The sequence below is a fragment of the Lichenostomus cassidix genome, chromosome 1 (assembly GCF_008360975.1).
Source record: "Lichenostomus cassidix isolate B80296 chromosome 1, HeHo_3.0, whole genome shotgun sequence".
Lineage (NCBI taxonomy): Eukaryota > Metazoa > Chordata > Aves > Passeriformes > Meliphagidae > Lichenostomus > Lichenostomus cassidix.
In genome coordinates, this window is record NC_139479.1 from 87,461,128 (window position 1) to 87,483,459 (window position 22,332).

Here is a 22,332-nt window from a genome sequence, read left to right on the forward strand (position 1 = left end):
CTATACGCTGTCGTGGCGACATTCCGGCAGAAGAACCCGCCGGTCCCGGCGGCACCGAGAGGCGGCAGCAGAGACCGGCGGGCCCCGTGGAGTCCCGGCCCCGGGAGCGCCCCGCCCGAGCCCAGAATGGATGTCGGGGGGTGACATCCCTGACCCGCCGTGGGTGACAGCCCCTGGTCCCGGCACGGAGCGTCCGAGCCACCGGGAGCCACGAACTGCAGCTCCGCCGAGCGGGGCTGGGGGAGCGGAGGCGGCGGTGCCTGAGAAACGGGGTCTGACATCGCACGGGACAAGAGACAACGGCCTCAAGCTGCCAAGGTTTAGGCTGGACATTAGGAGAAATTTCTTCTCCGAAAGAGTGGCTGAGCATTGGAACTGCTCAGCCAACTGATTGCATTTTCAAGAGTGGCTGAGCGCTGGAACTGCTGATCCACCAGGGAAGTGGTGGGATCACCATCCCTGGAAGTGTTCGGTGTTAGGGACATAGTTTAGCAGTGGACCTGGCAGTGCTGGATTAATGGTTGGACTCGATGATCTCAGAGGCTTTTTCCAGACTTAACGATTCTATGATTTACTTGTGCACTAATCTCCACACTGAAAAAGTGACATGATTTCAAGCATGCTATACCACTTCCCACCTGTGACATCCACCAAATCACAGTGTCTCTGTCTCTCTGCTTTGCCATTCACCCATTCCTGGATTTTTTCCCTATTGACTCCAAGGCCACCTATTCATCCATCTAATGAAAACTTATTTTCATGTCTTCCCCTGCCTGTTATTCAGAGCAGTCTCCCATCTCCCTCTATACTCCATCTCTTGCTAATGGTTATTTCTCTCCCCACCCTCTCTGTGCTTTTCCCTTTACATGGTTATTGACAGCAGCAGACTTCTGTCATATTTAATTTTATTCTGTTCTGGCTTTTCCAGTATCTTCCTCCTCCCCATCAGTGTTCAGCCCTAAACCCACAGCCCAAATAGTCACCTTGTCACAAGTAGCCAGCTCCTCTCCCATGGCTATTTCAATTAGGATAGGGGATGGGCTCCTGCTCCTGCCTGAGAGAAGAGGCACTGGTGAGGCAGGGAGCAACATTCCTGTTCCAGTTCATCAGCACACAAGAAATGGTCCTGGAAGAAAAGTCCTGCAGGAGCTCATGAAGCATCTGGGGTCTTGTGCAGCTGTGGTGTGTGGGAAAGCTGCATGAACCACTGGAATACAGTCAGTGGAAATGGATTACCAGAAGCTTCAGCAGCTGCATTCCCATCTTGCCACACCAAGCTCATGTGAACCTCAAGTTTCACATTAATATCCATGCAATGTTATGAAATCATGGTATAGCGAAAGGACAGTAAATCAATATTCTTGGCTACACCCCCTCCTCTCAAGCATAACACCACCCTGATTATTAAAATAATAATACTGCTGAAAAATAGTGGTACACTCATCCTGATCAGAGTTTCAAAACCTACTCTCAGAACTACTGTGCTCTGACTCCAAGTGGCTATCTATCATTTAATCTAAACAGGTCAAATATAGCAACATTTCAAGCAACTGGAAACTATCTTGCAATGGAAATTGTTAGGCAATCTCAGGAGCAGATGACGCTTTTGAAACCCTTCTCTGACAACAGCAAATTACAGAATTAAATGGATAATTTCTTGCCAAATGTGACTTGAGGAGGGTCAGACAGTTGTCATGCTCACGTAGAAGTCATTTACTTAGGAAAGTGGCCTTAACACCAAAAACACACAATTGAGCATGGAAATGAGACAGATATTCCATGGAAAGCCAGTCCTTTGACTTTGCAAAAAATTGACAAATTTATCCACGAGTTAGGGTGGACAAATGCAATAACCCGTTTGTAAAGTCTAACCTGCTGGAGTCAAGCATCCAGGAGGGTTTTAAGCCCTTACTATACATCTTAGCCTGCCACTCTGCATCTTACACTGCCTCTAGGGAACTTCTGGAGAAGAAAGCCAGGATCTCCCCTTCTTCATGCACTTCCTTACTCCCCAGCACAAGACAAGTGTGAACCAACTGGAAAGATCCCAGTGGATACATGACTAGAGCTTTGGTACTGAGGAATCTGGATTTGTTTAGCCTGGAAAAGAGAAGGGCAAGGAGAGGTAAGGTCTCATGCCTGATTTCCAAAGTAAATGAGGTCCATGTGGCCATGCTGCCAGTCCCTCTCCCAGTCAGATTTGGCAAGAAATGGGATCTAATAGGTGCTGGTGCTGTTACCTAAAGGGTGGTGATAAGGAGGATGGACCAGGATAAAGAGGATGATTCAGCACTGGTTCAGGAGCCCAGGCAGGCTGGGAGCTCTCCACACATTAAAATGTACAGCAATTGCCCAGACAATGCCCTGAGGAAATGACTCCAGGTTTGAGCTTGTGAGCTGCAGTTTGGATCAGAAAGCTCCAGAGGTCCCTTTTTGTGTGAACCTTTGCATGAGCCTGTGTTTGTCCCTTCGGCAAAGTTTGTCCAACCAAGTGACCCGGCAGGAAAATGGTAACACAAACAAAGGAAGAGGATGACATCCATTGCAGTTGAAACTTCAGCTGAGGAGAGCTTGGGGTGCACTCATGGCCAGCTGCATGAAGGGACACACCTAAGAGAAGGCCACCCCCAGATGAGTTATGAGGAGTCTGTGCGGGACCAGCTGCTGAGTGACTAGAGAGTCACAGAATTCCAGAATGGTTAGGGTTGGAAGTGACCTCTGGTGATCCAGTCCAATCCCCCTGCCAAGGCAAGGGAATTTGAGCAGGTGACACGGGAATGCACCCACGTGGGTTTTGAATGCCTCCAGAGAGGGAGACTCCAAAAACGCCCTGGGCAGCCTGTTCCACTGCTCTGCCACCCTCAGTGTAAAGCAGTTCTTCCTCCTTGGTGGAGGTGGAATGTCTTGTGCTCTAGTTTATGCCCGCTGCTCCTTGCCCTGTTGCTGGGCACCGCTGACACAGTGCCTGCCCCTGTGGCACGCTGAGCCGGGTGCCACACGTGCAGGGCAAAGGACAGGAGCTGCCGCAATGCTGGGGGGAAGCACATCCCGCTGAGGTACACGAGCCAAGCACCAGGGTTCTGTCCTCTGGGAGCCACCGGGGCAGTGGGAGCTGGCAGTGGTGGGGAAGCTCAAGCAGCGCCCTGAGCTGAAGCTGAGACCGAGACCAGGGATGGGGCTGTGACCGAGGCACGACTGAGGCCGAGGCAAAGCCACAGCCAGTGTCCAGCACGCAGAGCCAGGCAGCAGCCCTAGACCTGGACTCAGACCTGGCCCTGGCCCCCGACCTTGGCCGAGGCCCCGGCGCGCTGCCGAGGCGCCGCCCGCGCTCCCGCCCTCCCCGCGCGCCGCGTGTCCGCGAATAACCCCCGCCCCGCCCCGCCGCTCTCCTGTCCCGCCGCAGCCAATCGGGACCCGCGCCCCGCCCCGCCCGCCGGGCCCCGCCCCCCGCCGGGCCCCGGCCCCGCCCCCGGCAGCGCTTCCCCCAATCATTGGCCGGCGGGGCCAGCCCGCGTCACCGCCCACTCGCGGGTAACCTTTGCCTTAGTGCGCGCAAGGCCCTGCCCCGCTGCCACCGCTGCCCAATCGCAGGCGCCGCGGGGCGGGGCCGGCCGCGCCGCAGCCAATGGGCGCGCAGGGGGCCGCGCGCGGTGCGGGGGCCGCGGTGGCTGGTGCCGCTGCCGGGTTCGGGGCGCGACCGGCCGGCGGGGCGGCCGGCGGCGAAGATGGCGGTGGCGGGGTCCGGCTGGAGCCTGGCGCGGCTGGCCGAGGCCCTGGGCTCGTCCGAGCAGGCGCTGCGCCTCATCCTGTCCATCCTCATGGGTAAGGCGGGGCGGGGGGCGACGGGGCTGGCGCCCCGGGCGGGGCTCCGCGCCCGCCGTGCGGACGGGCGATCCCGCCGCTCCGCCGCCGCCACCGCGCCGCGCCGCGCGGGGGGCCGGGGCCGGGCATCGCCCCGCCGGCGCGGAACCGCACCTGTGCCAGCGCCGCTGCAACAGGCCACGTGTGCGCGCCGAGCCGGCGGGCGAGATCCCGCCGCCACCGGCACCGCCCGCCCCGCCCGGGCGGCTCGGGAAGCGTCCCGCAGCAGCTGCCCGGGCGAGCCCCCCGCCGTGCCGGTGCGGAGGGGCAGCCCGCTCGGTGTCCCCGCAGGAGGTCCGGGTGCGGTGCTGGCAGGCCGCCTGCGGGAGCGGGGCGAGGAGGAGCCCGGGGTGCGTGCGAAGCAGCCCGGTTTGGGTTCGGGTCCCGGGCGCGACAACTTTGTTTGCGATTGTCCCGCGAGCTCCCGGTGCCGCGTGTGCATCCAGTGCCCCGGGAGCGTGTGTCCGGCCGGGTGTCCGCTCGGGGATCTCCAGAGCCCCTCGGTGTTGCCCCGTCCCGGAGCAGGGATGTCACTGCCCGGGGACGTCACCCGTGTCTGCGGCAGCGGTGGCACTGCGAGTGAGTGGCGTGTCATCACGGGCACTGCGAGGTGGGGCGAGCAAAACCTTCCAGCCCAGTGCCGGGAGAACTGGAGTGATGTCCTGCGCTCCACCTGCAGCGCGAAGCGTGTTGCAAAACCCACGGTGCCTGCGCTTATGTAAACATGAGATACTTGAGTCCCATGCGAAATGGTTAAGGCAGGGCTTGAGTTGTGGTGTGGGCTGGCGATGGAGGGGGAGGTTGTAGCTCCCAAAACATTAATTCAAGTGTGTGTATACATGCTATCTGCGTAAATCTCTGCAGATGCTCAGAGAAACTTTGGGTTGTGAAAGCATTTGGTAGTGTAGTCACCTACCAGAAAGGAAATACAAGCTTTCCTCTGAACCTGAAAGTATATTTGAAGTGATGCAGCCACTACCGTGTCATCTGTCAAAATAAAGTTGCTTTGGGCAACTAGAAGTATGTTTTCGTAAAAGGAGATGCAAGCAAGAAAAACTGTGTCACTTCATAACCATGGTCTGCACCAGACTTATTTCTGCCGGATTTATTTTATGATGTGTGAGATCAAACTGAGCAAAACATTCCTCCTGTGAAGGGTAGATACAGCAGACTGAACTGACTGTCGTTTTGAACTCAGCGTAGAAGTTAGTTAAACCAAACTTCTGTAAAGAAAGAAAAGAAGTAATAGGAAACATAGAGGGCATGCACACAAGTCAACATTAATTAGTCTAGCAGCTCCCCAACGCTGATTAGGAAAAGTCCTGCTTTCCTTTCTCCCATGTCTGTCTCTGGTACTTTAATTGCAGTCTGATTGAATTTACTTGCTTGGCAGAAACCTAAACCAGAAAAAGCAGATAGTTCACTAGGAGGTTAGTCAACCGGATCAACCAAGGGACCAGTCTAACAAGTGCTGATGCAGAAAAGGTCCTGGAAAGCATGTGTGGAGGCAAACACCTACAGCAGAGAGATGGCTCTGCAGAGTGCATCTTGATCATATTCTCTGAGTTCCTTCTTGCTTCTAACCAGCAGTAAGTTAGGTCACAACGTTGGAAGGGTGTTTCCTGCTCAGTGTCTTGCGGGTGAGCAACACCACTTCTGAGATGAGCAGCAGATAATTATTGTCCTAATGATGATAAGAGCTGCCTGCTGCAGTCAGTAGATTAAGGAAGTGTGAGACTCCTGTGTGCTGTTGCGAATGTTCCTTGTGCAATTTTGACACTAAGACACTGAGATGCCACATTGTCCCTGCCCGAGGTAGGTCACCATCTGTTTTGCATAGTCTCAATGGATCTTTAGAATCTGTATGAAAATTCTTGGGATTGGGCTCTATAAAACCACTCACATCTCTCCCCTGCGTGCCTCAAATGGATATACCAAAGCAGGGGGCTGGAGCTGCACATTTCCCTGTACTTCCTCCCTAGCTCAGTATCTTTTAATTACATGCAGTGGAAGGCATAACTTCAGACAGAAGGCTTCAGGGCATGCAAAACAGCCTTGCCTGTACTTTGGCATTCTTGCAGGTCCTGTAGGTTGAGCTACTCAGGCAGAGGGGACTGACTCCAGCTGTCCTGCTTAATGGATGGGTGGTAAAGCATTATAGCATTACATTAAAAGGAAGGGCCAAACACTGCTCCAGAGCAACATGAGAGGAGAGAGGAGTTTCTTAGCCCAGCACAAAGAAATGCTCATTTAATTGCAGCTTAGTCTACAATCCTTTTAAGCTCATTGGTAATGCAACTAGTGCTGATGACCACTTCATAGGATGGCATGGGGTATAAAAGAAAGGCATTTTTGAGAGCTGGAGATGGCGTTAGGACAGACAAAGTATGGCTTTTCCTTCACTTCCTCCATTTCAGGTGTTTACATAGATCCAGGAAGAAAGCTGTTTTTGTTGGCTGCAGCCAATACTGCTGAATTATTTCAGAACAAGGCCATGAGGATGAGGCATGGTTCCAAAGATGGACTAAAAAATTGTTGCTTATTTCTTCCTGTGTGATGCAGTTTCCTATCTACACTGTGCAGTTTTACTGTGACAACAGTTTCTAGGGTTTCACTTTCAGAAGATCACCACAAACTGGTAAAAATAGTCTTCTGAAAAAGAGGAAGAATCACAAAGGATTTTTTTATTTCTTACATTAATTTCTGGAAAAAGCTGAATTATTATTGAAAAATATAGTCTGAATTTACTCTCTTGATTTAGAGTAAGTGTTCACTTAGTAACGTTCTGAAATAACCAAAAGAGGTAATTTAAAACTGTTGGCATTCTGACATGACTGAAAAAAAAATTAAATACTGGAGACAACAAGAGAATGAGAAAGGAGAAGGAAGAACATCCAAGAACTAAAACTGGAGTAGTTCTAAAGAGCACCAGTGTTGTTTCAGTGAACAAGTAACAGCACATTGCTGAGCAAATTATGGGGATTTTAGTCACAGCTTTGTATTTAAATCAGAGACAGGTTTATACATGCTGCAATTTTGAAACTAGAGAATACAACTAGAATAGAGCCCCTTACCCAGATTAAAGACTTACTGCAGACTTCCCCTATGTAAAAATTTGCATAGACAACCTTTGAAGAAATTAGTCTGCAATTTGGCAGCAGAATCAACAGCAGGAATACCTGAAGCACAGTTCTGGACCCTGCCACTATAAAAACTGTGCTGTGTCAGTACACTAATACCTGTCAATCATATGAGCATGTCTCTGAGAGATGAACTCTAGCTTGCATTCTTCAGTAGGTGCAGGGCCCAGTGTTCCCACTGGAGCCATTCCAGTGGTGTGAAGGACATCAGAGGGTTTCTGTGCTGCTGCTCCTGTCCTCACATGAGAGGGCACAGATTTCTTTCCTGCTGTCACCACTCAAAGCATAAGCCAGAGTACAGGAGGCCTTATGGCACTGTGCATTTGATACTTTATGTTGCTCTTGTTTCTTGCATGGCTGTGTGATCCCAAAGAATTAAAGCTATTTATCTGACCATAATACTACACAGTGCTTTGTGAGCTACCTGCATCATATGGAGGGGGGCCAACATGCTGTTGACAGCCCTGAGCCAGAAATGACCCTGCTGGTTTGCCCAGACCTGCCAGGAAAACCATTGGGAAAGTGTTCCCTCATCCATAGACATAGCAGGGACCTGCAGAAAGGAACACATTCTTACTCAATAGGTGCCAGAAACCTATTGCTTCACTTGCAAATTGTCTTATCTCCTCCTCTTCTACCTCTCTTCAATTTTTTTACACGCTCTGCTTCATGCTCTCTGCATCCTGAAGATTTTTAGGCTCAGTGAAATTCTTCCTCTGGTCACCCAAAGCTGCTGGCTCATCCCAAGTCAAGTTCCCAGCTGGTCAGCCAAGCAAGCACCTTATTGCAGGGCCTGTGAACGACTGATTCTGATGGGTAAGAGATGAAGTTTTAAGAGGCAGCACTGTCCTGTCACAGGGGCTAAAACCAGACCTGTCACCAAGCACTCATGTGCTGCCTTGTTTAAACTCCTAACTTCAAATATCTCTTATTCCTTAAAAAATAAAAAAAATTAAGGAGTTGCATAATGCTACACAGTGCCTGTGTCTACATTAGTGAGAAAAATGGTACAGTAGGAGCAGACCTATAGAGCAGACTTGTCTGTGGGTTTTGAGCATTTACTTTGGATTTGCCTCAGTCAGGTCATATGCACTGAACACCCATTGATTGGAGTGTGTTTTCAATTCAGTTTCGTGTGAAGAGAGCCCTGTTCACACGCTTTGAGACAGTTCTATTATGCAAACTAAAGCATCATAAGTGCACTTTCAGAGAAAGCTCCTGAGCTGAATTAAAATACTCATGTTTATGCACCAAGTGTTAAACAAGGTGTGGCACTTTTGCAGTGTTAGAAACAGAGGGGAATAACTTTGAAGTCAAAATATTAGGTAAGGCTGATATTTTAACACTTTTTTTTTTCCCGTTGTCCCCTTCTTCTTAGCTTTAGCATTCTTATAAAAAATGGAGACAATTGACCTGCTGGATGTTAACAAAGGAGGAGTTAACTGTGCAGCAAAAGGGAGAAGAGGAAAAATAGATGTACTGGCTTGAAGATGAAACAGAGCTAACACATATAAAAGGGGAAATAAAGGGAGCAGAGATGAAAAGAATGTTTCTGGTGTTCTTATCTGCAGCTTTATCTCTGGAAAAAGAAAGGCATCTTAATCACCCAGTCCAGAAGATGGCAAACTTGACAGCATTATTTTTGCTTGGGATTAGAACTTTACTCTTGCCTAATCCATGTTCTTGATGATTTAACTTCTTTTGCTCATTAGATGCTTGTATCTGTATCTGTGGACAACCTGGGCTTTGTGCAGTGGCCCAAATGGCTGTGGCCAAGAAGCTGAGCTTGTCCTTTCCTTCCATCACCTTGGTTCTCTTAACCAGAGATCATCCTCTTGTTCCTGTGAAGTAAAAAAAAATATATATATATATATATATCAATTACTAATTCAGTTCTGTAGAAAGTCTGTTTAGAGGCAAAACCCAGCTCTGCTTACAGACTGTTTTTCAGCTCTGTGGTGGGTAGGGAAGAATTACTTTGGATCAGGGCTTCCCTTCTGTTTTCTCCAGGAGTGTTACAGCCGCTTTCCTGCCTCGGTCCGCTCTGCTTAGGGAGCTGTGAAAGAGGAGTTTGGCAGAGTGGGAGCTGCTGGGCAGAGCCTCTTGGCAGCAAGGAGCAGGGACTCTTGTCCTGGTGCTCTGAATGGCAGAAGCAAAGCAGCACAGTGTCCTGCTGCTAGCATATCCAAAGGTGACATCCAGCTTGCCAGGAGGCAACCCTAACTCCAAAAGCTGCTAATTCAGGCTGCTTCAGGGTATGGTAGTGGGGCAGGAGTACTGTTGTTATCAGCAGAAATTGCTTATTATTTGATAGTTTGTGAGTGTTCAAAAGGGCACAGGCCACATCAGAATGACCATTGCTACTCAGTATCCACTGCTGTTTGAGGGTTAAAGTTTGTACCTGCAGCATGCAACTGGCCCAGTTGTAAAACAGAAAATTATCTCATGCAGCAAAGCTGTAGGTAAATTGCAGTCCAGAGTACTAACAAGTTACTCTGGATATCAGAAGAATTTAGGCTGATTTTGTGACTTTTGAACTGGAACAGCAGCCACGTAGTGCAAGACCAGGCTTTAAGTTTGTGGTTTCTGAAAACATAGATGCAGTGTGTATTAGCAGCTCTCTATTTGCAAGGGTTTGTAATTCTTTTTCCTTCAGAGCAGCATTACCCAAATCATGGCATGATCTCCTGTGTAGAGCTAAAAAGGAGCATGGCTGACAAATGAGACAGATCTCTGAAAGAGTGGGAACACTAGTTACATTATAGTGTTCAGTCATACTTTAATTATGTCTATAGAAATGGCTAGAGGGAAAAAAATTATAGAAATGGACTGTTTTGCAAAATATTAGTGGTTTTTGAGAGAGTGCGAGACCCTTTAAAATGTAGGTTTAAAACCATGCATGGTGATGAACAGCAATAAACTGTGCTTTGCCTGTATTTCTGATCTGATTTTTCTCCCCTTTGCTCAGGAGGGGGAAACATTTTTCCACAGGAAACCTCAGCTTTTTAACTTTTGATCTAATCTGATAGTAAAGCTTCATTTTTTAAACCACTTTCCACTTCTCAAAGCCAGTTCTTCTTATGTTTATTAAACTTCACCAGGAAAATTGGCTCGTGAACAAAGAATCCCCATTTGTGTGTTTCTGAGTAAAAGGCCAGTAGAAAATACTACCTTTTTTTTTTAAATCATGTGAATTGCTCTAATTCTTTGAGTTACTCCTGCATCCCCAGAGAGCCCATGTGATGAATTCTCTTTGCCAATTCCCTCTTTCCCCCTCAGCTGGTGTTCAGAGCAGCAGTGGGGGGGAATGGGACAGAAGTGTAAGAAGCATGGAAGAGCGGGAAGGGAGAGGGATGGCTTGGGTAAGGCATTTTGCAGGGGAGTTTGGAGCTGCTGTTTTGGAAGGGGAGAGCAGGCTGGGTGTGCAGGAGGGAGGTTGCCAGGCTCTGGGAGAGGAGGGCCGTGGTATGTGGAGCTGGCCAGAAAGCAGCCTGTGGCGTGGAAACCAGCGTGGGACACAAAAGGAGGAAGGAACAGCAACAAGGAGGCAGGGAAAACCCAAAGAGGGGTGGCAGGAGGCTGAGGAAATGGGGAGCAGCAGCTCGGTTTGGGGAGGCAGCAGGTACACATCTGGGCTCAGCAGAACACGCTGCCATCCAGGATCTAGGAAGGAGCCCAAAAGTCTCAAGCTCCAGGGCTCTCTCCCGAGGGATTTGCGGGGATGGAGAGGGCCTTAAAATGGCTCCAGGCTGTTAGCACTGACAGACTGCCAGGCATGTATTTTACATAACGTGACAGAGTTTCTCATTTCCTCTCACAGTAGTGACTAGACTTGGCCTTGCTTATTGGAAGCCTTCCATCCATCATACACTTCTCGGCAGAATGTGCATTTCATCACCTTTTATTACTGCTCCATATAAAACACGACCACCTCCTGCTACTACTACTCCATTAGTGCAGGTAGCAGAGCTCTGTCCACTGTTCCTGATGTCAGCTAGGATGATAAGTAGTGTGGATGCCAGTAATGTGGTATGTGATGAATTCCCCTTTTTGTGAGCAGGATGAGAGAACCCACAGGCTTGCAAAGTAAAGCAATAAAGTTACAAAATGCCAGAATTAAAGTGGCTTCTGCTGTCCCAGTTCAGCACCTTGTGCACATGCCTTTAGAAGCACTAATTGCATGCACAGATGTGAGGCGGGCAAGCTTCCCTTGCCACTGTGTATTAAGACATATTTATTGTCTAATATGTGGCAATGTTTACTGCACGCTTTGTGAACCTCACCTAGACAACAGAATTTAATTGAATCCTGGTGCTGTGTGTGACGCTTCTCGCCGTACTACGAGTGCTTCACAAATGTTTGCTTCTCACTTGAGCCAGAGATGAATAATCTGGAGGCATTCCTAACTTACACTGGGAGTTACCTCGCAGAAAATGCAAGGGAAAAAAACCCTTCCACTTTTCTTAGCTGCTCCATATGAAATGCTTCTGACTGATTTTTTTTTTTTTTCTAAAAATACTCATGCGTAGTACCAGTGGATTTTAGTTACAGCTTTGTGTACCCAGTAGTTCACAAATCAGATGCAAATCCAAAGTTGCAGAGTTAAAAAAGCAAGAGTATTCTACTGGAGGTCACCTGAGGAGCTCTGAAATTAAAGCTGAAAGAACTCACTGAGGTTGGAGTGGGACTGAATTTTTTAGGACACTGTAATGGTATTAACCATAAAGTTTCTCCATTCTCCCCCCTGCCCACCCCCCCTTTTTTTTTAATCTGGCTTCTTGCCAGGTTCATTGTATTTGTCACAGAATTTGGAAATGAATCAGAGGCTAAAGTCTGATTCATGTATTTCAGCATTATACACCTCATATACTGAATGAGGCCAGAAACTGTAATCCTGTAATTTTTTGCACTTCAACGTCAGTTTTGCTATAATTATGTTCCTGTTAAAGTATTTTCTTCTGTACAGAGTAATTCATCTGGAGTCTGTCTCCCAAGATGCAAATGCAGGATCAGGAATTAACACTGCGGTCTGTGTTGATAATGTATCATGTAAAGTACATGTTCCTAATGACATGTGCGAGAAGGCTATAGTTTGGTTCATGACAAATACTTGTCTAAACTTATTTACAACTCTTCCTCTCTTCCTTTTCTTTTTTTTTTTCCTTCTCTACTCAGGATATCCTTTTGCCTTGTTCCAGCGCTACTTCCTCTTCCAGAAGGAGACCTACCTCATTCATCTCTACAATGTGTTCACGGGACTCTCAATTGCTTACTTCAATTTTGGTAAGATGAGTTTGGGAAGAGGGAGCTGCCTGGCCCAGGACATGCTGCAATTTGGATGGACCTATAAATGTAATTTCTATTTCTTATCTTGCTCTTTCTTTTTCCTGCCCACAGGGATGCAGTTTTTTCATTCCCTGATATGTGTCCTAATCCAGTTCCTCATACTGAGACTAATGGGTCGCACAATCACTGCCGTCATCACCACATTCCTCTTTCAGATGGTAAGCTGTCCTTCCTACTCCCTGGGTTTGTAGAAGGGAGGCCTCTGCTCAGTTTTGCACTTCAGTAGCAACTGTGGGTGGAAAAGTGGAGGCAGATCAAAACCAGCTGGAGGAATTAGTTTGAATAACCCAAACAATGGTTTCTTTCAGATATATCTTATGGCTGGATATTACTTCACAGCCACAGAGCATTATGATATCAAGTGGACAATGCCACATTGTGTCTTGACACTTAAGTTGATTGGTGAGTGACACCTCTCTTCTATCTCTTGCACTCTGCAAGCTGTGCCCATCCCAGGGCTTCAAGCCACTGTTTCTCACCTCTAGGTCTGGCCATCGATTACTACGATGGAGGAAAAGATCCGGTGAGTTAGACACCATTTCTCCATCATTCCATGCTGTCCCAGTGAGCTAGAGATCGAAAATCAAGTTCAAAGTGATGTCAGTTAGCAGGCTCCATCATTAGGTAAAAGCTGTAGCTGAGAGGGGAGCCTCTGGGAGTGTCTGAGGGCACTGAATTCTGCGGTGGAATGAAATAATTTGGAACAGAGGCAGTAGTGATTAGAGATGGACAAAAGTTGCTTCAGTTATGTCAGAATATTACTCCTCTCCCTTCCAAATTCCCCACCATCTCCTTCCCCCAGATCTACTGCTTTAGATTCCCAGTTCCTGATGCTCTGTGTCTTGTGGGTAGTGTACTTTTAACTTGCAGACCATCAGTACTGGATCTCAGTTCCCATCTTCCTTTCTTTTGATGACTCTTACCATATCCTTGTCAATGGTTGCCCTTTACCATTTGTTAGGGCCCCGTGTCCAGAGCAGATGAAACTGTGGGAAAAGTTGCACAGTACAGCATGTGGCAGAGGGCACTACAGTCTCTCAATCCTGCTTCAAGTACCTGCATTCCCCATCTCCTGTTTGAGGCCTGACCAAGTCTGTAGCATCCATGGAATCACTTTCTTGCTGACTGCAAGAGAAAAAGGTCAAGCTGAAACTTCCTAAGATGATGCTTCAAGTACTTAAAGACAATTTTTGCATCAAGAAGTAGGAATTGTAGCACAATAAGCTCTTGGGAGAGTACAGGAGATTGCAGAGAGGTATTGGAATAGGTCAGATACAGTGCTTCCATTATGCCTACTCTGCTGCCAGGGATGCATGTCAGTAGATGCCTTCCGTGTTTGGAGCTTATTTGGGAATAGAGATCTGTGCAAATGGTCTCAACCATTTGATCTTGTTGCTGTATATAGGGGGTGGGGATAAAGAGGGCTGGGGAGAGGAATGGATGTGAAGTACAAAGTGTAAAGTTCCGTGTCCATGGAGAGCAAGAACTCAGACCAGTAAGGAGGCAGGCTGAGGACATAACATCCAGAGCCAATATGAGCCAGCTGGGATGATGTTAATGCCACTCCCTTTGGTGCAGGAGTTCCTGACCCCTGAGCAGCGGCGATTTGCTGTCCGGGGAGTGCCTACCTTGCTGGAGGTCTCAGGATTCTCCTATTTCTATGGTGCCTTCATGGTTGGGCCTCAGTTCTCCATGACAGACTATCAGAAACTGGCAAGGGGTGAGATGACTGACGTTCCAGGCCAGAGACCCAATAGGTAATACAAAGTTGTTTAGCTTTCCCCTTCCTACGATTCTAGAATGCTCAATCCTCCACATTCCCTGCAGCAGACTGCCTTCCTACCTGGACTCAGAAGTACTGTGACCAGAAGTGATTAATGAGACAAGGCAATCTTTCAAAAGTTGCTCGTAACTCTGCTTAGTGTCCCAGCATTGTTCCAGGGCATGAACATGAACAGCCATTTGACATCTTTAGTGCAGACTCAGTTCCAACCTGGTAGTGTTTGCATCCCAGCTTCCAAACGGAGGCAGCTGCTGCAGTGGAATGTGGTGACTCCCTATCGCTGTCTCCCCTACCTCCTCCTCTCCACCTCCTTTTTAAAACTGTGAATTTGATGGTCTCTTTTCCAAGGCATGTCTTTGACCTTTGTATTTTTCTTTCTCAGTTTTGTGCCTGCTCTCAAGCGCCTGAGCCTGGGTCTCTTGTTTCTAGTAACCTACACCTTGTCAAGCCTGTACATCTCTGATGAATACCTCACCTCAGATGACTATATGGTATGTACTCACTTGGCCCTGTGGCTTGTGGAAGAATTCCACTTCTCTGGTGGGCACTGGATCTACAAGAGTGGAATTATTTTTATTAGTTTTAGTTTTGCCTCAATTTAAAATAAGTCAGCAGGTAGTGATAAGCCTTTCCACTGCTGATTTGGCTTTACTGCCTGTCCTGTGGATTCCTTTTGATGCAGAACCGAAATGTGTTAAGCAGAACTGAAACAAATGAAAACTTTTACAAAAGATAATTGATCTTAGATGCTACTTTTGGTTTTGGAAACCTAACATACGCATTTTATGACCTTTTAATGACCTTCCATTTAACCATTATGTGCAAAGAACTTCACTAGAGTAACCTGTAAGGCTCACCAGAATCTTTGAGGTTCTTATAAAAACCCCTAACAAATAATTCCTACCTGCAGATTATCAGCAAGTATTTCTGTGTAAATTCCACAGTGATTATGCTAATCCTGGAGTCTTCCCAAACTCTACCTATTTCAGTACAGCCAAATATTACCAGAGGAAGGAGAATGATGTGTAAGTTTGCATAAGCCTGGCAGCCCAGCCCATATAGCAGTCATACATCAGATTAAAACAAAAGACAGTGATGAGATCCCATTTACCTTGTGTCATTATGGCCACTCAACTCTAGGTTTTATTTTTATTCTGTTTCCCTCTTATCTCTGCAGGAGAAGCCTTTCTGGTTCCGTTGTGGTTACATATTGATCTGGGGCAAAATTATACTCTACAAATACGTAACTTGCTGGCTTGTTACGGTGAGTCTAGATGTCATTCCAGAAACAAAAGACAAATGAATAAAAGTCCAAACCTCTTGGACTTAGCACTAAATGGAAGAAATCCAGATATCTGGAGATCAGTGCAGGTCAGTTCAGCTTGCTGTAAGTTAGCAAAGGCTATCTAACTAAAAGGCGGTTTTTAACGCATTTGTTCCACCTCTAGTGATGCTCTCAACACAGTGAGAGTCAGCACTTCCTCAGCTCTGCTTCTCCAGCAAAGAAAGGGCAATATTTTTGTCTTATCTTTCTTGTGCATTTTTTTCATAGGAAGGTGTCTGCATCCTTGTCGGTCTGGGGTACAATGGGAAAGATCAGAATGGAAAACCGTTGTGGAATGCTTGTGCCAACATGAAGGTCTGGCTGTATGAGACCACACCTTTGTTCACAGGCACCATTGCCTCTTTCAACATCAACACCAATGCTTGGGTAGCCCGGTGAGCAGGACAAAATTTCCCTTCTATAATGTGCCAGTTCTGTTCTGTCAGCAGAGCCAAGACCATAGGCTGAGCGGGAGCATTAGAGGAAGAATTTGCCAGTTTTCAGTTTGTGCACTTTCTTCATGTTTTGCTCCTGTGCCATTAGAAACAGGTTTTTGGGTTACTGGGTTAGAGAGATCTTTTAATTCACCTGGAAGAGCAGTTCATTATTAAAGGCAAGCAGTTGATGGCAGCAGAGACTAGAGTGGGACTACAGCGAGCCCTTGGGGCTGCCTGCCTGCTCAGCCAGCCAGAGCTGCTCTGACAGCTGCTTCCTGCATCATGGCTCTTGGTGCTCCCCATGCCAAACTCAGCCAGGTTTTGGTTCAACACTTGCTGGGACACACAGCTAAATTGTGTGTAATGAATCCCTTCTCTTTCTTACAGCTGGGATTTCTGTAAGACTGTTCTAATTTATGTTTTGCCCTGGTCTTGCCATTCCTGTCACTACAGGGCGTGCAAAGGCATTGGGTCCCCTGGGCTCTGCATCCCTGGCACAGCCAGGGGAGGGCAGACAATAACCTGGAGACTCTTTGTGTCTTTTCTGCTCTAGCTACATCTTCAAGCGCCTGAAGTTCCTGGGCAACAAACTGCTGTCACAGGCACTGGCCCTGTTCTTCCTGGCCATTTGGCATGGGCTGCACTCTGGCTACCTGGTGTGCTTTCAGATGGAGTTGCTTATAGTCATTGTTGAAAGACAGGTGAGTTTTGTCTGACTTACCAGAACGGGGGGAGCCCATGTTAGCCTTTCCCCCTGAATCTGGAAACTGCCATGCTGAAGGCTTTACTTAGATTAAATATGAAAAAGAGTTGCTCGCTTTGGAATTGGTTTTCAAGCATGGCAGGGTTTTGTTCTTAAGAGGTCAGCAGGTTGCTGCCTTCTGCATGGGCAAACCATAAATATATTGCAGAAGCTGACAGGGAGGAAAGTGGAAAACTTGGCATGTGAGCAGAGGGCGGCTGAAGTGTTTGGCAGCTGGAAAGATTGGAGGACAAGCACATGAGCTGAATGCCTCTGTTAATCTCCTGGTACTGAGAGAACAATATTCCTTATTAAAATGTATTTTCTTCATTAAAACTTTGACCATTTATTTAGCCACCTTTTTAGACTAGCTGCTTACTAAAACACATTTTACGCATCTGGATAGAGAACTTTGGCCCCAAAGCCTGCATATACAGCCACAGGACATCCAACTATTGAGAATTCTGGGGTTTTTTTCTTTATATTAGCTCATGAACCTTGTTCGGGACAGTCCTCCCCTAAGCACTTTGGCCTCCATCACCATCCTGCGGCCCATCTTCTACGTGCTCCAGCAGACCATTCACTGGATGTTTATGGGTTACTCCCTGGTGCCATTCTGCCTTTTCACCTGGGACAAATGGATGAAGGTATTTAGTAGCCACAAACAGGTGACTCCATGTGGTCAACCTGTTTTGCTCCATCCCCTGTCCTGTGTTCTTTGTTGCAGATCCCCAACTCTGCCTTTCTCTTTACAGGTGTACAGGTCTGTTTATTTCTTCGGCCACGTGTTGTTCTTCACCTTACTGCTGGTGTTGCCTTACATTCGCAGATTAATTGTGCCACGAAAAGAAAAGCTAAAAAGAGCAGAATAACAGCCAAAAGGTAAGGCTGTATGAGGCAGAGCCCAGGAGGTGAAGTGGGGCAGCAATGCTGCAGCCCAAGATGGAAGGCAAACATCATACCAACTGAAGCAAATATAGCACTCCTCTGTTTTTCAGATTGTACCACCTGTGCATTCGTAGGAGTTGATTTAACACTCCGGAAGCAAAGCATCACCTGCCAAGTTTGCTGTGTTGAAGTAGGACTTTTAATCAACGCAAGGAGGGGGAAGGAGAAAGCACAGGGTCAGAGACCCAAAAGGAGGGGATCCAAGCGAGCCTCCTTGAGACCCTCCACCTTCTGTCTGTTGCCTTATCTCTGCCGCCGGCACTCATCTCTCCGCTGATACCAGATGATTGTACCACACTCACGGCAGGTGCTGCGTTGGATTGGAGCCACCTTCTGACTTTTCTACGTTTGTCATCTAAGATAAAAATTGCTCCTGGTCTTTTTCACATCGGCTTCAGCTCCTTTCCTCTTGGGTGCCTCGGTGTGGGAGTGTGAACTGCCACATGCCACCAAGCAAGGCGATTCTACAGGACCGAGCGGCACCAGGGTGAGCAGGGCACAGTTAAGAATTGCAGTTCTGTGACAAATTTGGGCCAAGTCCCTGCTATAAAGGGATCCAGCCTGCCCACATATGAAACATGAGAAAGTAAAATTCACAAGCACTTTTTAATCAAAAAAGGTACCTTTAATAGGAGGAAAAAGGGTCAGTGGGGCAGTCCGTTTAAAGTCTCTTTGCTTCAGAAGCTACAAGGACGAAGTTGAAGTCTTTTCCGGGAGCCCAAAGTTGCACCAGGTCCACACCCAAGTTAAAGAGCCTTTCCAGAATGTGGAGTCACTGTATACAAGTCCATCATAACAGCAGTAGCAGCAGCAGCTCATACTACTCCCCACACTTCCTCAAAGGCAGTAGTAATTTTAGCACACGTCAGGGCAGCAGAGAGGGGATAGTTGCTGATGGAAACCATCTTTTCCGTATAGTCCACATTGACCTGGGAGAAGAGGCAGGGTCAAAAACAGACAAAAAAGAAAAATCGAGCTGCAAAAAGTTTTCACTGAGCCCCATCTCCATTGGTATAAGAAAGACAAGGAGCCACTGGAAAGGGTCCAGCAGAGGCCAGAAAGATGATTAGGACTCTGGACCATCTCTCTCAGGACAGACTGCAGGGCCTGTTTAGTGTAGAGAAGACTGAGAAGGCATCTCATTAATGCACAGGAATATCTCACGGGTGGGTGCCAAGAGGATGGTGCCAGACTGTCTTCTCTGGTGCCCAGAAACAGGGCAAGGAGCAGTGGCCATAAACTAAAGCACAAGAAGTTCCACCTCAACAGGAGGAAGAACTTCTTTATGTTGAGAGTGGCAGAGCACTGAAACAAACTGCCCAGAGAGGTCATGGATTCTCCCCCTCTGGAGACATTCAAAATGCACCTGGACATGTTCCTGTGTCACCTGCTCCAGGTGACCCTGCCTTGGCAGGGGGTTGGACTGGATGACATCCAGAGATCCCTTCCAACCCTAACAACTGGAGAGGCACGGTATTTCTCCAGCAGGGGAATGCTAGCTCTCACTATTGCCTGCTCGCAGGAGATAGAACAGTCCCAAGTGTTGCAGTTTTGGGCCTTCTTTTGACAAGCCTATGGGGGAAAATGGGGGGCTGGGCAGGGGGGGAACCAAGCCAAAAAAAAAGGCAGATAAAACCTCCATACTCAGAACAAGACTGAAATGTTTTTACAATTCCGGATAAGAGATACACACACTTACCGACCCGTGGGCAAAAGCTCCCACCACAATGACAACTGGCTCCGCTGCAGGAACCAGCTCACGTAGATCCACCACCTGGGAAGCTGCAAAAGAGGTTCCAATCTTCATACAGCCCACGGGCAGATGGTCACTGACTGGGTTTTTAATCACCTACAGAAAGCAGAATGTTAATAGGGGTGTAGAGGTAACAGATCATGACACAGAGCTAGGTCATTGTTTGCTAAAAACAACAAACAAAAAAATTCATCAGCTGGTTGCAGGCTGCATTGAGAGCTCATGACTGGTGCATCTGGAGCAGTCCATCCTCATTGTCTGTGGTATTTGCAAAATGCAGTAGTAGTGTCATTCCACAACCAACATTACATACACAGTTCAACATTACAGACTGTCCTCACCCAAAAATCAAATCCCCTTGAGGTACACATCCTGTTTCCCCTTCCCCCTGCATTAGCCAAGGACCAAGTACACACAGGTCCTTGAGCAAAAACATTCCCACAGATGGACTGGCCTTTGATTGAGGCCACAATGATGGCAGAGATGCCCAGGACACAGGTGGTGGAGAGGTAGAAGATTCTTGGCTGTGGAGAGCAGTAGACTGAGTTAGTAGACCTCCCCATTATCAGCAGTGCAATTCCTGAATAATCTAAATTTGAAAAAGTCCATGAGATCTCCAAGTGACAGGAGGCAGTGTGGAATAGCCAGGAGAAGCTGAGGCACAGCACTGCTCCCTGGGAGAGCATCCCAAACACCACCTTCTCCTGGAAAGGAGCCATGAAGTACATGTTGGGACACAACATGGTCAGGATCCCCAGGCAGAGGGACAGAACAAACCCCAGCAGGTGAGTCCAGATGTTGCCAGACTCTGTGTGTATCTGGAAGATGCTCTTGAGGTAGGCATGGAGGGCCTGTAGTCCCATTTAGGCACCTTTGTCTTGGCTAGCAAGCAGGCTTCTGCTGGAATTTAAAACCACTTTCCTTCTTTGGGGAATCTGGATTTTCCAGCAGAAAGTTACAAAGCATATTTAAGTCTTGGTCAGTTCTTGATTAGTTCTTTTTCACATCTGGGAATCTTGCTTCTGTCTGAGGAGCAGCACAGTGAGGTCCTGCTTCAGCCCAGCAGCTCCTTGTTCTGGCACATTGCTTGAGCCAGGTTCATGAGAGCCCTGTGTGGAAAAAGCTGGAAAGGCTGCTCCTTGTCTCTCCCTGCCTGCTGACCCGTGTCCTTGGGGATGGGCTGGCTGGGGCCAAGTGTTCTCTGCCAAGATGACATCACCACCACCTTCCTCAGGCTGCTGCTTTTCTGGCATTTCCAACAAAGGTAGTTCTTCATCCGAGGAATCCAACACTATGATAAGCCTTTTGTCCCTGCAGTTCATCCAGTCTTTCCCTCTGTGACTACAGAAGTTACCATTCGAGTTAATCACATCTTCATTTCTACCTCTCTCTGCCATTTTAAAAGCTGTACCCAAAAAGCATCCATGCCCAGGCACAGCAGTCAGGCTCACGTGAGGAAAGACCCCTCAGCTCCAAGGAGAGCTCTGTTTGGGGTTTCTTTCCTGCAGCACATACCAGCCAAGTGGGATGTGGGAGAGCCCTCCTGAAACCACGACCCCCAGCAATGATGTAGTAGGACAGCATACCAACCATGCCCACAACCAGGACCCCCAAGCCAAAAATAACAAAATAAACCCATCACCACCTCTGTCTCCTCCACCATCCCCCAAAAATCCCTGTCACTGTGAGAATGTTGCAACATTACCTGTGAACAGTTACAGAATATTTACCTTCAGTAGTTTCTGAGGCCCATCAGCTGCTCTAACGCTGAGCTTATGCAGCAGCTGAACTGGCAAAGAGAAAACAAGAAAATCACCTAAGTTGTCTGTTATTTCGCTGGAGGAATCCTTTGCTTTGCCTGAGCTGAGGTACATAAGAAGTCCATCTTTAGAGTTCCCATCGCTGTCTGAAACAAGTTATCTTGCTGATAGCACAACCTCCTGCAGGCATTCCCCACTGTGCTGAGGAATGCACAGCTGGGTGATGCATCTTGCAACATCACAGAAAGATGCTTTCACTTCTCTGCTCTTTTCTCACTTTTATGTTTCAAGGTTAGTGCCAGTTTGATTTTTCCCCGAAGTTTCCTGCACTCCAAACCACCTTCCTGCATTTTTCTGCAGCCTATGTATAGCTTGAATCACTTACCCATAAGACCACAGAATCGATCAAAAGTTCTTGGGATTCTGGTTTGGGGATTGACTTCAATTAGAACATTCTTCTTGGTATGGATATAAACCTGCAGGAGACCAGCCCGATTCAGGGGGCTGTCCATGAGCATCAGGAGACTCTGAAATTGAAAAGCACGTGGTAGCGGAAATAGAAAGGCAAAAAAGAGAGAATTTTGGGGAAAATCAAGAGTTAGCCCCCCCAAATGCAGAAGGGCCCGGTGTTGAGGCTGAAAGCTCTTCCCATTGTGGGAGTTCTGCTGTAATGCTGAGAATCAAGCCTAGACACAAATAGCGCCTAAACCCAAAAGCCACGAGCATGGCGGGGGAGGCCAAGCTCGCCCCCGATCTGCGGGGGCACAAGCAGACCCCAGTAGCCGAGGGATGATCCACCCGTGTCTGCCGGGCTGCCCCGAGCGGCCACAGGCTCCTCCGGGCCCAGCGGGTACCTGGTGGGTGATGTCGGGCCGCACCTCCCCGGGGTCCCGGCCGTTCCGCAGCAGCATCGCCTTGTGCTTGTCGCAGTTGAGCAGCTCGAACGTCTTCCCCACCTACGGCCAAGGCGCGGACAGGTGAGCGCGGAGCGAGGCCATCCGCGGCGCGGCCGGACCCACCCCGGCCTGCCCCCCGCCGCCCGCACCTTCACGGTCTCCAGACTCGCCCCCTCCAGCACGACCACGAGCCGCCGTTGCCCGCGGGGCCGCTTGGCCTCCACCGAGCGCCCCTCATCCTGCTGCTCCGGCGCGTCCCCACGTGCCCGCCTGGGCGCCGCCATTTTGTCACGCGGCCCGCCGGCCCCGCCCCGGCCCCGCCCCGCCCGCGCCCGCCGCCCA

At 48.5% G+C, this 22,332-nt stretch overlaps 2 protein-coding genes across 3 annotated transcripts; one reads left to right on the top strand and one right to left on the bottom strand.

Moving 5' to 3' along the window:
- The first annotated feature begins 3,651 nt into the window (after positions 1 to 3,651).
- On the top strand, positions 3,652 to 17,967 carry LPCAT3 (lysophosphatidylcholine acyltransferase 3). 2 transcript variants are annotated; one of them, XM_085068541.1, is made up of 13 exons: positions 3,652 to 3,822; positions 12,177 to 12,284; positions 12,399 to 12,505; positions 12,656 to 12,749; positions 12,833 to 12,870; positions 13,926 to 14,104; positions 14,513 to 14,621; positions 15,308 to 15,394; positions 15,683 to 15,849; positions 16,445 to 16,592; positions 17,122 to 17,280; positions 17,389 to 17,515; positions 17,614 to 17,967. In XM_085068541.1, the coding sequence occupies exons 1-12, from the start codon at positions 3,726 to 3,728 to the stop codon at positions 17,503 to 17,505; spliced, it is 1,410 nt and encodes a 469-aa protein (XP_084924667.1). In that variant the 5' UTR covers positions 3,652 to 3,725; the 3' UTR covers positions 17,506 to 17,515; positions 17,614 to 17,967. The 2 variants fall into 2 exon arrangements, with proteins under 2 accessions (XP_084924667.1, XP_084924657.1); XM_085068531.1 differs by having other exon boundaries at positions 3,653 to 3,822; positions 17,632 to 17,967.
- A 217-nt stretch (positions 17,968 to 18,184) lies between these two features.
- EMG1 (EMG1 N1-specific pseudouridine methyltransferase) lies at positions 18,185 to 22,297 on the bottom strand. Its single transcript, XM_085068631.1, has 6 exons — positions 22,140 to 22,297; positions 21,949 to 22,050; positions 21,480 to 21,621; positions 21,065 to 21,123; positions 19,281 to 19,430; positions 18,185 to 18,510 (listed from the first exon to the last, which is right to left on the bottom strand). The coding sequence occupies exons 1-6, from the start codon at positions 22,272 to 22,274 to the stop codon at positions 18,397 to 18,399; spliced, it is 702 nt and encodes a 233-aa protein (XP_084924757.1). The 5' UTR covers positions 22,275 to 22,297; the 3' UTR covers positions 18,185 to 18,396.
- Between the last annotated feature and the right edge of the window lie 35 nt (positions 22,298 to 22,332).